This window comes from Eschrichtius robustus, chromosome X (genome assembly GCF_028021215.1).
Source record: "Eschrichtius robustus isolate mEscRob2 chromosome X, mEscRob2.pri, whole genome shotgun sequence".
Lineage (NCBI taxonomy): Eukaryota > Metazoa > Chordata > Mammalia > Artiodactyla > Eschrichtiidae > Eschrichtius > Eschrichtius robustus.
In genome coordinates, this window is record NC_090845.1 from 10,711,978 (window position 1) to 10,727,816 (window position 15,839).

Genomic DNA, 15,839 nt, shown 5'->3' on the forward strand with positions numbered 1-15,839 from the left:
CATGGGTGAGAAAATGTTTATGTTTGGCGTAAAACGTGACACTTTGTTTGCTATTATTATCGACAGAAAATGTCCACTTTCATGCTAGGACATAAGAGAATTTGATACATCCCATCATAGAGGTATAGAAAAATTGTGGGAAATACCAATAAAATATAGGCTGTGTAGGTAAAAGGTAAGAGTCATCTCTGGATCTGGACTCTCCTTGGGACTGGCCAAAGTTTCATCGAGTTATGCTAACAGGTCGAAGCGACAGATATATAGCTTGCTGTGCTATAGATCTGGCGTGAACCATAGGCAGGGTCCAGCATCAGGCCCGTTATGGTGGTGAGGCATCTTGATGAGTGCTTCTGCAAAAGCTTTTCAGGTTTTCTTGTCATCACATCTCAGATAGCTTCATCTTTCGCTTCTTTGAGCACCACGAAGGTGAACACGGTCAAAAACTAAAATCGTTTGGAACCTAATTTAATGCAGTGTATTTAACGGTTAAGAGAGCTCCCACTTCGAAACTCAGGCCAAGTATGGTTGAAGCACTGTGAATTTCATCATGAAATGCCCGGCAAATATTGCCACTCTCATATTGTGACTCCACTTTGATTTTCCTTAGGAAAACATGACTCTTCACTTTTTGCTTCTGACCTGCCTTTTCCTGCTAATCTCTGATTCCTGTGAGTTCTTCGCTGAAGCAAATTATTCTAGAAGCTATCCTTGCGATGAGACAAAACAAAATGGCTCTGTTATTGCAGAATGTAACAATCGTCAATTACACGAGGTACCCCAAACAGTGGACAAAAGTGTGACAGAACTAGACCTGTCTGATAATTTCATCAGACGCATAACAAATGAATCATTTCAAGGGCTGCAAAATCTGACTAAGATCAATCTAAACCATAACGTCAAGCTACAGCCCCAGAATGAAAGTCCTGCTGTAAAGAACGGTATGACTATTACAGACGGGGCATTTCTCAACCTAAAAAAGCTAAGGGAGTTACTGCTTGAAGACAACCAGTTACAAGAAATACCGGCTGGTTTGCCAAGATCTTTGAAAGAACTTAGTCTAATTCAAAATAGAATAACTGTGTTAATGAAAAAGAACACTTCTGGACTTAGGAATCTGGAAAGTCTCTATTTGGGCTGGAACTGTTATTTTGCTTGTAATGAAACCTTTGCCATAGAAGATGGAACATTTGAAAACCTTACCAAGTTGAAGGTGCTGTCATTATCTTTTAATCCCCTTTTCCACGTGCCACCCAAACTGCCAAGCTCCCTCACAGAGCTCTATCTTAGCAACACCAAGATCAGACACATCAGTCAAGAAGACTTCAGGGGACTGAGAAATTTAAAAGTACTAGATTTAAGTGGGAACTGCCCGAGATGTTTTAACGCGCCATTTCCCTGCAAACCTTGCGATGGAGGTGCTTCAATTCAGATACATCCTCTTGCTTTTCGAACCCTGACCCAACTTCGCTACCTAAACCTCTCTAGCACTTCGCTCCGGAAGGTTCCTGCAACCTGGTTTGACAACATGCGTCATCTGAAGGTGCTGCATCTCGAATTCAACTATTTAATGGACGAAATAGCCTCTGGGGAATTTTTGGCAAAACTGCCCTCCTTAGAAATACTTGACTTATCTTACAACTACGAGCTGAAAAAATATCCACAGTACATTAATATTTCTCAAAACTTTTCTAAGCTTACATCTCTCCAGATATTGCATTTAAGAGGTTATGTGTTCCAGGAACTTAGAAACGAAGATTTCCAGCCCCTGAGGAACCTCTCAAATTTAATGGCTATCAACTTGGGCGTTAATTTTATTAAGCAAATTGATTTTACCGTTTTCCAGTCGTTCTCCAACCTGAAAATCATTTACTTGTCCGAAAACAGAATATCACCCTTGGTCAGTGATACCGAGAAACATGACGCAAATGGCCCCTCTTTCCAAAGGCATATCCTTAAGCCACGCTCAGCCGATACCGAGTTTGACCCACATTCGAATTTTTATCATAACACCAACCCTTTGATAAAGCCACAATGTTCCAGTTACGGCAAAGCCTTAGATTTAAGCTTGAACAGTATTTTCTTTATTGGGATAAAGCAATTTGAAGGTTTTAGGAACATTTCCTGTTTAAATCTGTCTTCAAATGGCAACGGTCAAGCGTTAAATGGAACTGAATTTTCACTTTTGCGTGGTATCAAGTATTTGGATTTGACAAACAATAGACTAGACTTTGATGACGATGCCGCTTTCAGCGAATTGCCATTGTTAGAAGTTCTAGATCTGAGCCACAATGCGCACTACTTCCGAATAGCAGGGGTAACACACCGTCTAGGATTTATTCAAAATTTAACTCAGCTGAAAGTTTTAAACTTGAGCTACAATAGTATTTTTACTTTAACAGAACCATACCTGAAAAGCATGTCCCTGGAAGAATTAGTGTTCAGTGGAAACCGCCTTGACCTTTTGTGGAATGCTCAAGATGTCAGGTACTGGCAAATTTTTAAATATCTCAGCAATCTGACACGGCTTCATTTAGCCTCTAATAACCTTCAGCATATCCCCAATGAAGCCTTCCTTAACTTGCCCCGGAGTCTCACCGAACTATATATAAACGATAATAGGTTAAATTTCTTTAACTGGTCATTACTACAGCAGTTTCCTCGTCTCTGCTTGCTTGACTTAAGTGGAAACGAGCTGTCCTTTTTAACTGATAGCCTATCGAAATTCACATCTTCTCTTGAGACACTGCTACTGGGTCAAAACAGGATTTCCCACCTGCCGTCCGGCTTTCTTTCCGAAGCCAGCAGCCTGACACACCTCGATTTAAGTGCCAACCAGCTCAAGATGATCAACAAATCCACGTTTGCAACTAAGACCGCCACCAAGTTAGCCATTTTGGAACTAGGTAGAAACCCTTTTGACTGTACCTGTGACATTGGAGATTTTCGAGAATGGATGGATGAAAATCTGAACGTCACAATTCCCAGATTGACAGATGTCATTTGCGCCAGTCCTGGGGATCAACAAGGCAAGAGCATTGTGAGTCTAGAGCTCACAACTTGTGTTTCAGATACCATTGCGGCAGTATTCTGTTTCTTCACCTTTTTTGTCACCATCTCAGTTATGCTGGCTGCCCTGGCTCATCATTGGTTTTATTGGGATGCTTGGTTTCTCTATCATGTGTGCTTAGCTAAGGTAAAAGGCTACAGGTCTCTTTCCACATCCCAGACTTTCTACGATGCTTACGTTTCTTATGACACCAAAGATGCCTCTGTCACAGACTGGGTGATTAATGAGCTGCGCTTCCACCTGGAAGAGAGTGAGGACAAAAATGTGCTCCTCTGTTTAGAGGAAAGGGATTGGGACCCGGGACTCGCCATCATCGACAACCTCATGCAGAGCATCAACCAAAGCAAGAAAACAATATTTGTTCTAACCAAAAAGTATGCCAAAAACTGGAACTTTAAAACAGCATTCTACTTGGCCTTGCAGAGGCTAATAGATGAGAATATGGATGTGATTGTCTTTATTCTGCTGGAGCCAGTGTTGCAGCACTCGCAGTATTTGAGGCTGCGGCAGAGGATCTGCAAGAGCTCCATCCTCCAGTGGCCTGACAACCCCAAGGCGGAAGGCTTGTTTTGGCAGAGTCTGAAAAATGTCGTCTTAACTGCGAATGATTCACGGTATAACAATTTGTATGTCAATTCCATTAAGCAGTACTAACTGTTGTTAAGTCGGGGTTCACCAACATACTAAGAATGCACAGCAGTGACCCTTCTGTCTTAGCTATCACTTGGTGTGTAACAAATTACCCCCAAACTTAATGGCTTAAAATGATACAATTTGTTATCTCATAGCCTCTGTGGATCAGGAGTCCAGGCGTGGCTTATCGCTGGGTCCTCTGCTCAGGGCCTCTCAAAGGCTGTGATCTCCGGGTCAGCCAGGGCCACAGGCATCTGCTAGGGCTAGCATCCACTTCTGAGCTCACACTCATGTGGTGGTTTTCAGGGTTGAGTTCTTCCTGGGCTGTTGGCCCAAGGCTGCCCTCCGTTCCCAGCCACGTGGACCCCTTGCTGTGGCAGCTTGCTTCATCAAAGCCAACAAGAGAGAGAGATTGCTGACACAGTGGAAGTCGCCATCTTTGTAGTCTAATCAGGGAAGTGATAACCCATCACTTTGGCCATATTCTGCTTGTTAGAATTAAATCACTGGCCCTGCCAGCTCCATGGGAGTGATCACCTCAGTCCTGGAAAAGTAGTCCGTGACCGAGATGGGCGGTTGTGACAGCCTCACTCAGCCTGCCATCTTGGTCATAAATGGTGAATACCAGGAGAGGGGACCATTGTGGCCATCTTAGCCGTTGGCCTACTATACCTTCATTTCAATATCTCAGAACTTTTGCAACTATGATACTTCTGATGTTAAGTTGCTATGTAGATTTATCATATATCCATGGCTATGTGGTTATGTTATGCTGTGTTTGCATTAGTCCTTCTTTTACAATTACTTTTATAAATGCTGGCTATAATATTTCACTTCTAAGGTTTAGATGCCATTTAAAGGCTAAGGTGGATGGTATTTAAAGTGTTTTGCTTTTGTTTTTTGTTTTGTTTTTTTTTTTTTTACTTCTTAACCATTTTTTAAAAGTGTGCAGCTAAATTAGAAGCATTTGGAGTATCTGTCAATTGCCATTGCTGTAAATCATGAAATTAATGATTAAAATGCTTCATTTCACATCATGAGCATATAATAAATACACAGTAGGGAAACAGATCCATAATAAAAAATAAGTTACCTAAATGTCCATCGACAGATGAATGGATAAAGAAGATGTGGTACATATATACAATGGAATACTACTCAGCCATAAAAAAGAACAAAATAACGCCATTTGCAGCAACATGGACGCGCCTGGAGATTATCATACTAAGTGAAGTAAGTCAGAAAGAGAAAGATAAATACCATATGATATCACTTACATGTGGAATCTAAAATATGACACAAAGGAACCTATCTATGAAGCAGAGACAGACTCATGGACAGAGAACAGACTTGGTTGCCAAGGGGGAAGGGGGTGAATTGGGAGTTTGGGGTTAGTAGATGCAAACTATTACATAGAGAATAGATGGACCACAAGGTCCCACTGTAGAGCACAGAGAACTATATTCAGTGTCCTGGGATAAACCATAATGGAAAAGAATATTAAAAAAGAATGTATATATAACTGTCACTTTGCTGTACAGCAGAAATTAACACAGCATTGCAAATCAACTATAATTTAAAAAATAAATAAAAGCCCGGGGGAATTAAAAAATAAAATAAAATACCATCAACACTGGGTTTTTGGAGAATACTTAGGAAGAAAAAGCTTTGGTAGAAGTCAAAGGGGGAACAGTTTTCATAAAGTTTGTACATTAAGATAATTATTAACAGAGAAATTAATTCTATCTTTAGTTCCTACGCAGAAGACGTAATGTCAGAATGCCTACCTGTCGGTACCCTTTATGCAGTTCTGCCAAATGTAACAATGTTGGCATTCCCTACCACCTCTGCTACCCCTTGGTTTCTCTGCATCTGTCCATAGCATCTTCTATCCAGTGTAGTATGAATCTTGAAGAGGTACCTTATGAACTTGACCTGAAAATAACTGGAAATTATTCGAGCGTAAGAAAGTAAAGTCCCTTTAGAATGAAAAGAAGAAAAATCTCCAGTGCGCCATACTTCCTTAAGTACAGTCTCTTAATTAATCTTGCAGCATGAGTTATCTTTAAATATGAGTTTCTAAGGAACTGAACGAAATGATGTGTCTTAGTGTAACATGGACGAAGTGGAAATCAGTCAAGGACAATTTTAGCTTTGTCACGTTGAACCCTGTTCTGTGACCATGATGTTAATAGAAAGGTATTTATGCTTGCATTTGTTGAGGCGTGAAGACAAATATCTGAAAGCAGGACCATTCATGGTGGGGTGCAGTTACAGCTCGTTCCTGTGGATGCCACATTAACTTGTTGTCTGGTAGAAGCTCATTCCTGTGTTCTCTGATTGTTTTGGTAAAATAAAAATGTACATTTTTTTCAGTGGTAGTGATTACAGGTCTATGTTAAGCTCACATACTTTGGCAGTGTCCTGTTGACAGAATGACAAGTTAATGAAAGTCACAAACAATTTTACCTTTTCCTTAGCAAATATCTTCATAAAGTGAAGGTAGTGAAATCAATGGTTAATAAAAACATTTGTTCTTGAAACTCACTCATTCCTCATTTAAGATACCATTATGGAAAAATCAGAACTGTAATTTTGTTGGTTGGTTGGTTTGTTTTGTTATGTTTTTGCGGGAGAAGGAAGGATTATTACTTGCAGCAAGTAAGGAGAACACCGGGGATCTTTGCCGAAGCGGTGTCTCCCAGACCTCTGATTTGTTAAAGAGAAAGCATTGTTTTGTTTTCTGTTATTTTAAAATGAATATATGATAATACCCATATACAAGCTTTTAAAAATTCAAATTTTACAAAGGGATGTATGATTAAATTTCAGTCTCCCTCCCAACACAACTTCGCTTCCTAGAGACAATCACTGTTAAAAGTTCTTATGTATTATTTTGTATTATAAGTGTAAAGGCTCAGTTGCTGTAACCAAGAGATCCAACAATACTGAAGTTTATTTCTTTATCCCATACGCTATGGCCTGAATGTTTGTGTCCTCTCAAAATTCACATGTTGAAACCTAACCCCCAAGGTAATGGTGTTAGGAGGTTGGACCTTTGGGAGGCGATTAGGTCATGAGAGCAGATCCGTCATGAATGTGATTAGTGCCCTTATAAAAGTGGCCCAAGAGGGCTTCCCTGGTGGCGCAGTGGTTGAGAATCTGCCTGCCAATGCAGGGGACACGGGTTCGAGCCCTGCTCTGGGAGGATCCCACATGCCGCGGAGCGGCTGGGCCCGTGAGCCACAATTACTGAGCTTGCGCGTCTGGAGCCTGTGCTCCGCAACGGAAGAGGCCGTGATAGTGAGAGGCCCGCGCACCGCGATGAAGAGTGGCCCCCACTTGCCGCAACTGGAGAAAGCCCTCGCACAGAAACGAAGACCCAACACAGCCAAAAATAAATAAATAAATAAATAAATAAACCCAAAGTTTAAAAAAAAAAAAAAAAAAAAGTGGCCCAAGAACCCTCCCTTGCCCCTTCCACCATGTGACGGTACAGCAAAAAGATAGCTACCTAGGAAGAGTGCTCTCACCAGACACCGAATCTGCCAGTGCCATGATCTTGGACTTCCCAGCCTCCAGAATTTTGAGAAATAAATGTTTGTTGTTTATAAGCCACCCGATCTCTGGTATTTTGTGATAGCACCCTGGACGGACTGAGACACCCATAACAGTTCCAATGAGAATAGTTTGGGTTGGCAGGGCAGCTCTGCTCTACATGGCCATTCAAGATCCCATGTTCCTTTCTCTTGTTGCTCTGCTGTCCCCCAGGGAATTGGCATCACCTGCATGGTCCAGGCAGGGTCACCGGTAAGGGTGGGTTCCAACTGTGGGCAGGGGGAAAAATAACAAGGAAGAATACTCAGACCAGTGTCTTAAGGCCTAGACTCAACAGCGGCAAACATCTGCTCCCCTTCCATTAGTGAGGACCTATTTGACGCCACATAACTGCAAGGTATGTTGGGAAATATATATATTTCAAATATAACTATGGAAGCAAGAGAAGGGATTTGGGAGACAGCTAGCAGTCTCTGCCACAACTTCTAGAAGCTTTCAGTTTGCATATCTAAGCCTTTAATTGCTCTTTTACTATAAAGGAGCAGACTCTATACTAGTCTTCTACATTTTGCTCTTTTCACTTAAAATTTCTCAGAGTGTATATTTTTCTTTTTAACGGCTGCATGGTACTGACTTATACGAATGTACCAGAAGGTATTTTCCCCATCCTTTATTGCTGAACATTTAGATTGCTTCCAGTCTTTTGGTATTACAAATAATTCTAAAGTACTTACGTCTTCGTGTTCACGTATACCTATCTTTATAGACGAAATAAGTTTAGTACAGTGGTACTCAGAGTGGTCTGCAGACTGATGCTGAGTTGCGCCCTGGGGAGCCACACCCAGGCAGAACCTCCTCCGCACTCTCAGTACCATTGCCTGCCACGTGGAGACTCCGTCCCAGAGGGCAGTCTCCATTCTTTGGATGCAGCTGGTTCCTACTCAAATATTCTACACTGTTCATGCAACAAAAATTGAGTGAGCACCTACTGTGTGCACCGGATGTCACTGTGTCAGAGCGCACTTGTGGGGAGTCGTTGGACCAATGGTGACTGGCCTGCCCTCCCCTCTCCAAGTCCGGGCCTCAGGTGAGCATGTTTCCTCGGGGTGAAAGAGGGGAAGGAAGAGAGGGCCGTGGGAAGGAGCAGCTGTGTTCCAGCAGTCAACATCTGTGTGTGTGAAGGACTCTCTGGGAGGTCTACCAGGCCTCCATGCTCCAGCTGGTCCTGCCATGGTACTGGAAACCATCCACACGATGCTCATTGCTACATGCTAACGGAGCCAAGAGTTCGAGCATTAACACTTTAGCTATAATTAGATCCTCAGACCCCCTTCTACTGAGATAGAATAGGCCTCACACATTCCAAACCTCTTCTATCTTTTTCAAGGCTCCATCCTCCCCTATTACCATCTTTGGTTGTGAGAATACAAAAGTATCGGGCCTGGGATATCTCACCTTTTATCTCATCTGTCTTCTTCAATTCACAGTTTCTACTTAATGGACAAATGCTTTTTTGAACAACTTATACGTGTTGGTTCCAAGATGGCCAAAATCTATCAGCTAATCAATGGATAAATAAAATGGGATATAGCCGTACAATGGAATATTATTCAGCCTTAAAAAGGAAGGAAGTACTGACACACACTACGACATGGATGTGCCTTGGGAACCTGATGCTCAGTGAGGGAAGCCAGTCACAGGAGACCACATATTGTGTGATGCCATTTATAGGAAATGTCCAGAATAGGCAAATCCATAGAGACAGAAATTAGGTGAGTGGTTCCCTGGGGGCTGGGGGATTGTGAAAAGATGGGAAGTGACTGCAAATGGTAACAGGATTTCTTGTTGGAGTGAGGCAAATGTTCTGAAATTCATTATAGTGATGGTTGCACAACTCTGTAGATCTACTGACAGCCTTATTTCTCTGCTTTGCCCTTTTTTGGGTGGCTTTTCTAGCATCGCCCCACCATGTCTGAAGCTCCTGGCATTTCTACTCTTCACTCTTGAAGTCCTCTCTTTCAGCTCACTTTGGTCCTCTGCTTTTTTGTTGGAGCTGGTCAAGATTTGCCAGATCCCTCTCTGGCACTGATCTCTGATTGTTGGCCTCTGTAAAATGCCCAGGTCTGGTCATAGCAAATCATTCCACCTTTCTGAGCATGATTCCTCATTTGTAGAATGGACTACATGATCTCTACGTTATTTTCTAACATTACAACTGTATTAGTTTCCTAGGGTCACCATAACAAAGTACCACAAACTGGGTGGCTTAAAAACAAGTTTATTGTCTCACAGTTCCAGAGGCTAGAAGTCTGAAATCAAGGTGTCTACCGGGCCATGATCCCTCTGGAACGTGTAGGGGAGGATCCTTCCTTGCCTCTTCTAGCTCCTGGTACTTGCTGGCAGTCCTTGGCGTTTCTTGGCTGTAGACGCATCACTTCAATCTCTGTCTCCATTGTTACATGGCTGCCTTCCCTCTATGTGTCGCTCCTCTTCTTATAAGGACGCCAGTCATGTTGGATTAAGGGTCCACCCCTACTCCAGCATGGCTTCATTTTGACTAACGTGATCTGCAACAGCCCTATTGCCAAACGAGGTCACATTCTTTTTTTTTTTAATGTATTTATTTTTGGCTGCGTTGGGTCTTCGTTGCTGCGCGCGGGTTTTCTCTAGTTGCGGCGAGCAGGGACTACTCTTCACTGTGGTGCGCGGGCTTCTCATTGCAGTTGCTTCTCTTGTTGCGGAGCACGGGCTCCAGGAGCACAGGCTTCAGTAGTTGTGGCTCGCGGGCTCAGCAGTTGTGGCTCACGGGCTTCAGTAGTTGTAGCTTGCGGGCTTGAGAGCGCAGGCTCAGTAGCTGTGGCGCATGGACTTAGTTGCTCCGCGGCATGTGGGATCTTCCCGGACCAGGGCTCGAACCCGTGTCTCTTGCATTGGCAGGCGGATTCTTAACCACTGTGCCACCAGGGAAGCCTGCGGTGGCTTCTCTTGTTGCAGAGCACAGGCTCTAGGCACGTGGGCTTTGGTAGTTGCAGCACGTGGGCTCAGTAGTTGTGGCACGCAGGCTCTAGAGCGCAGGCTCAGTAGTTCTGGTGCAGAGGCTTAGTTACTCCGCAGCATGTGGGATCTTCCCGGACCAGAGCTCGAACCCGTGTCCCCTGCATTGGCAGGCGGATTCTCAACCACTGCGCCACCAGGGAAGCCCCACGAGGTCACATTCTGAGGTACTGGGAGTTAGGAAGGACTTCAACATAAAATTGGGGGCGGGGGGGACACAGTTCAACTCATAACAACAACCATGGCTTTTCTTCTTCAGAAATCACTCAGAACTCCACAAAAGTTGAAAACGCCCTTGTGAAAGGGAAAGTCATCTATGAATATTGGAAGAATAAAGGCAATTTCCCTCTCAGCTGTTAATAGAGCTATTATACTGATATGGCCAGGTTTCCACCGTCATTATCCTTGAACTTAAAACCATAATAGTATCCATTATTTCCCGTGAGTACAAAAGAAGTTTGCACAATTGTGTTCTCTTCCTTTCTGCCCTTGAGTGCTTTCAGGGAATGGGGAAATTGGTAAAGCCCCATGTCTTACTCAGCAATCACATTGTAGTCTTAGAGGAACAAGGCAAGGGATAACTGTATTTTGAACCTGCAGGAGGCATCTCAGGACTTCCTCTGCCAAAGACTCAAAATGGAAAATGGTTTTTATAAATGTCCCTTCAGTGTGCAAAGGGAACAGACTAGAGGTTCCAACAGAAAAAAAGCAAAAACCCCACTTATGATAGTAGAATATTGCCATTGGGAAGCTGTTTATTTTTTGAGCCTTTTAATTTCTAGTGAGAAATGCACTTCTAGTAGAGAAAAAAGACCCCTCTGTCTTATCTTCCCAGTCTTCCTCTCCTTTGACATTATACTTGGACTATTTTAGGGATAAGTCTCTAGTTATCTCAGTAATGATGACACCAGAAGCTCAGAGATGACCAAGAGCGATGTCTGGATTTGCAGGAAAAGCTCAGATGCAGGTGCCCAAGCCAGAAACCCGAGGCCCACTGTCGACCCCTCCATCTCACTCCCTCACCCAACCATTCATCTAGCAGTCTTGACTTCACCTCTTAAATTTCTCTCCCATTCATCCTCCGTCTTCATCTCCATCATCAACATGCCTTATCCAAGCTACGAGCATCTCTCATTGGCTTCCTGGTGTCCACTCTGGTCCCTCCAATTCAGTAATAGCCAGTGATTCGTGTAAAAGGTGTGAGTACTGAATTAACTTTAAAATCTTAATTCCTAAACAAGGCACACAACGCTCTCTGTAACCTCCCATTCGCCTGCCCCACCAGCCTCCTCTCTAAGTATCTCCATCACTAGCCTTGGTTCATGCTGAGAACGCACCAAACCCTCTTGCGTCAGGGCCTCCACACATGCTATTGCCCTGAGGCACCTCTTCCTCCAGGCTTCACTTACCTAACTCCTCCTCATCCTACAGGGAGAGGTTAGACATCACTTAGAGAGGCTATTCCCTAACCTCCAAATCTCACTTATACTATCATCTTAGCATTGATCCCTAGTTTTATTGTGTAGATGATAGAGAAATGGATAGGGTGCTATTAACACATGGGTCTTCCATTAGACTGTGGCTTCCAGGGACGAGGGAAGGTGTCTTTTGGTCCGTCGCTCTGTCCCCAGTATTCATTACCGTGCTTGATACACAATAAAATTCCCAATAAATACTTTTCAAGTGAATGAATGAATGCATGAATGAAGGTTCAGATAGACTTCTCCAGCTGCACGCCAGGACAGATGTGGTATGAGCAGGAGGTCACACTGTCACATAGCACACTGCAGTGCCTGTGGCGGGGGGTGGGGGGAGCTTCTTAACCCTCCATTTCCCCCTTTCCGACTCCCAGTAGCAAGCATGCTGGTTGTCAATTGGGTCCTATACAGCGCCAACCATCTTGGATGCCGTGACGCTGAGTCCATGAGGTTGTGCAAGAATCATTTGCACTCTTCTCTGACTGTTGGGCTGTGGTTCAGAGCAAGTGCGGCATAGACGAAGAAGAAGGCAAGGGGAGATGTCACGAAATGGAAGAAGTCAGTTGAGTGCAACAGTATAGAGATCATCTCCAAGAGGGATTTGAAGGCCTGCTAGAGAGTCATCCAACGTAGTGAGCCCCTGGAAATGTTCCCAGGTACATGGCGACAGTCACTATTCTGACATGGATTGTTCTGTTTTAAAAGCCCCCAAAATAATAGTCGGGGCCACGTGCCTTGAGGCCTTTATATCCAGCTGATTGCCTCCTTGAACTGGCCTTACCGGGTCTCCAGAGGGGACACTATGGCTTCTAAAGAGAGAAGTGACAACAAAGCAGATTATAATTGAGCAGTAATAAATAATGAAACTGTAAAAATGATAGACTCTTCTTTGGTATAGGATAAAGAGGTTAATATTCATTTCTAAAGCATCATTGGCCATGTAAAGGATAATTTTAGTACTTGACATAAACTGAAAACAGACATGATACTTCCATTGATTGGGCTAAACTTTGCTGTGGCTGAACGAGCTCTCTAGGGACTTATTAAGGAATATTGTGCTTTCAAAGATGTCAGATCCAGTGGGAATGACTAAAGCAGTTAGTCTCTAATCTTGGAAGAATTTCCACCTTTGAGTCAGCCAACCAGATCTAACCAAGGTTGGACACTCTAGCAATATTGCTTACATTGGAAACCGATATGAAATGTGTACATGTATGTAAAATGTATACATAGAGTATATGTGGAGAAGTATCTATACATAAAGATGGTCATTATTGACTGCTTAGTAGATATTAAGAAATTTAGTTGATAAAATTTAAAACAAGGAAATTGTGAGGAAAATGAGAGCATGACACAGCAATTTCTCTATTTCTGTTTAAATGTTTTTTCCTACTCTCCATTTTATAATGGCAGGGCCACTGAAAAGCGTCACCTCATAAAAAAAACACAAAAAAGACAAAATCCTGAAGATTTCCTCAGAGGGAGTTCCTTCTCCTGGTTCAGCACATAGGCTAAAAGGTAGCTAAAGGTGAACAGGTATTAGCTGTGTTCAGTGGTGGAGGGGAAAAGAGAAAGAACAGGAAGGATGGGGTGAGTGGGAAAAGCCACAGTTCAGAGGCATTTGAGGGAAGGAGCAGAAAATAAACTGCTTCACAGGCTGTAATAACCCACATATTACCTATGATCTCTAGAACTTCCTGTTTGACACGTATATAAGCAAATTAAGAGATAAGGAGCACGTAACAACGATGATTGAGTGGAGCTTCCCAAAGAAAGTTTAAAATTTATGTCCGAATATTGATCATTCCTTTATGAAGCACATCTAATTTGCCATCATAACATACACATTCAAAGATGCATTTAACTTTTATGTATACATTTTTCTTTAATTGTTAGAAATTTGTTTTTATTGATCCAGAAATCTTTCTCCTTATATATTCCTATATATTTCTCCCTAAATATTCCACCCACTGGGCATGGTGCTGGACACGGAGGACTTAAAGATGCAAGTACAGGATTCCTGAACTCCAGGAGTACAAATCCAGTAGAGATGATCCTGGACAAATGATACTGCAGAGTAATACTTGACTAGACTCAGGAGTATGGGAAGACATGAGTCAGAAACAGGTTCTAAGGCAAAAATCCACACACCTTGGAGACTAAATGGATTTATGGAGTGAAGCCCAGGAAGGTTTCCAGGCTTTAGGCTGACAGATTTGGGAGGAGAATGAGAAATCAGTTGTAGAATCTGGCCACTTTGGGGAGAACTGGTTTTCAGTTTTGACTTGTTGACTTTGGGTGATGGTGGGAACCTTTAGGGCAGGGCTTCTCAACCTTGGCACTGCTGGCATTTTTGGACTAGATTATTCTTTGTTGGGGGAGGGGTCTCCTGTACCCTGTAGGATGTTTAGCAGCATTCCTGGCCTCTACCCTCTACGTGCCAGTAGCACCCCCTCCCACAGGTTATATGCTACACCTATCAAGAAAAAAACTTACTAAATTCTTAGAGTCCAAGTCTCTATCCATTGGATTATAAAAAGTTGCCCACTTTTGTCATTAAACTTGGAAGAAACAGGAGAGGGTTTATTCCACATTTATACCACAATGTACTCACACCTGTATCCTCCCAAGTGCCAAGCACAGTTTAGAGCATTTGTTTAATAAATGTGGAATAAAATTCTGGAAAGTGAACTGATAAATATGTTTATTGTATAAATGATGCACATGGCCTAAAAGTGGCTAGTTTGGTGGAGAAAGTGATACGTTCACTTTATGTGCGACTCAGCCTTCTCGATACTTCTTGATGTTCCATTACTTCTCTTCCAGCCCTGCCTCAGCGGCTGCCATTTTCACTGAAGCAGTGGAGCCCTCCATAGTTCCACATACGATAAACCCAGAAATGCTGACAAATCTATAAATAGTGAGAAGGCCTTTGCAGAGGCCCCAGCTGTCGTGAAAACTATGGGGTAAGGAAACCAGCCCAGAAGTGAGTCAGGAACCTAAGGGGCAGGTTCACATCCACCATCAAGCTTGGGTTTTCTCACCAGCAATAGGGACTTATAAAAACAATATATAGAAATAGCCCTTTTAGTGAGTAACAACTCTCTGTATTGTATCTATTACATCCAATCCTCGCCAAAAGTCTCCAAAGAGAATATTCCTGTAACCGTTTACAGATGAGAAAGCGGTTTCTGAAAGGATAAGGGACTTGATCCAGGTCACATGTCAGAGTGATGACATACCCAATTTTATTGATATTTTCTTTGAAACCTAAGCTTTCTCTGCTTCCTTCTCTGTCTCCGGTCCTGTTGTTGTAAAGGTCAGCTGAGATAATAGGGTGTAAATCACGATACAAACGTAAGAGATGAGGATGATAAATGTCCTCTTACCTTAATTATAGAAGTCCTATGTGTCTTTTGAGGCCTCTTTCCAGCCCACGTCACCTTCTCTTTGAAGCAGTGGTTCTTAAGCTTTGGCAGGCATCACCTGGAGGAGTTGTGGAAACACAGTCTGGGGCGAGCCCAAGAATTCGCTTCTCTAACACGTTCCCAGGTGCTTCTGATGCTGCTGGTTGGGAACCGCACTTTGAGAAGCACTGGTCCAAGCATCACCCAAGAACTGCACTCAGACTCAACCATCTCTGCCTCCACGTTCGACGGCAATTTGCTCCGGTAACATGGCACCTCCTTGTTCTGTCTTGCTCACTTAGTCGCTTCATCTCCCTCCTGGACAAGACTGTAAGTTACTTGAAGGTCGGGACCACAGTTTCCTCACACCTGAGTGCCAAGCACAGGGCGTCTTAGAGCAGTTGTTTAATTCATGCGGAGTGAAATTCTGGAAAGTAATCTGATGAATATGTTTGTTATATAAATGATGCACACGTTAACCTTTCCAGAGATTTCCATGGTTTGTTAACGGAGGACAGTATCTTAAAACCAAACGAATGCATTTCTAATGACGTCCCTTTGAAAAGTGTTGAAGGGATATAGTTTGAGCAAACAGCTACTGTGACAGGTTGGCTTTTTCTGGTCTCCCTGCTCCTCCAACTC

General features: G+C 43.0%; 1 protein-coding gene across 1 annotated transcript; it reads left to right on the top strand.

The window, feature by feature from the left end:
* Positions 1-613: 613 nt before the first annotated feature.
* TLR8 (toll like receptor 8) lies at positions 614-3,721 on the top strand. The gene has a single exon (XM_068533345.1). The coding sequence runs from the start codon at positions 614-616 to the stop codon at positions 3,719-3,721; it is 3,108 nt and encodes a 1,035-aa protein (XP_068389446.1).
* The last annotated feature ends 12,118 nt before the right edge of the window (positions 3,722-15,839 follow it).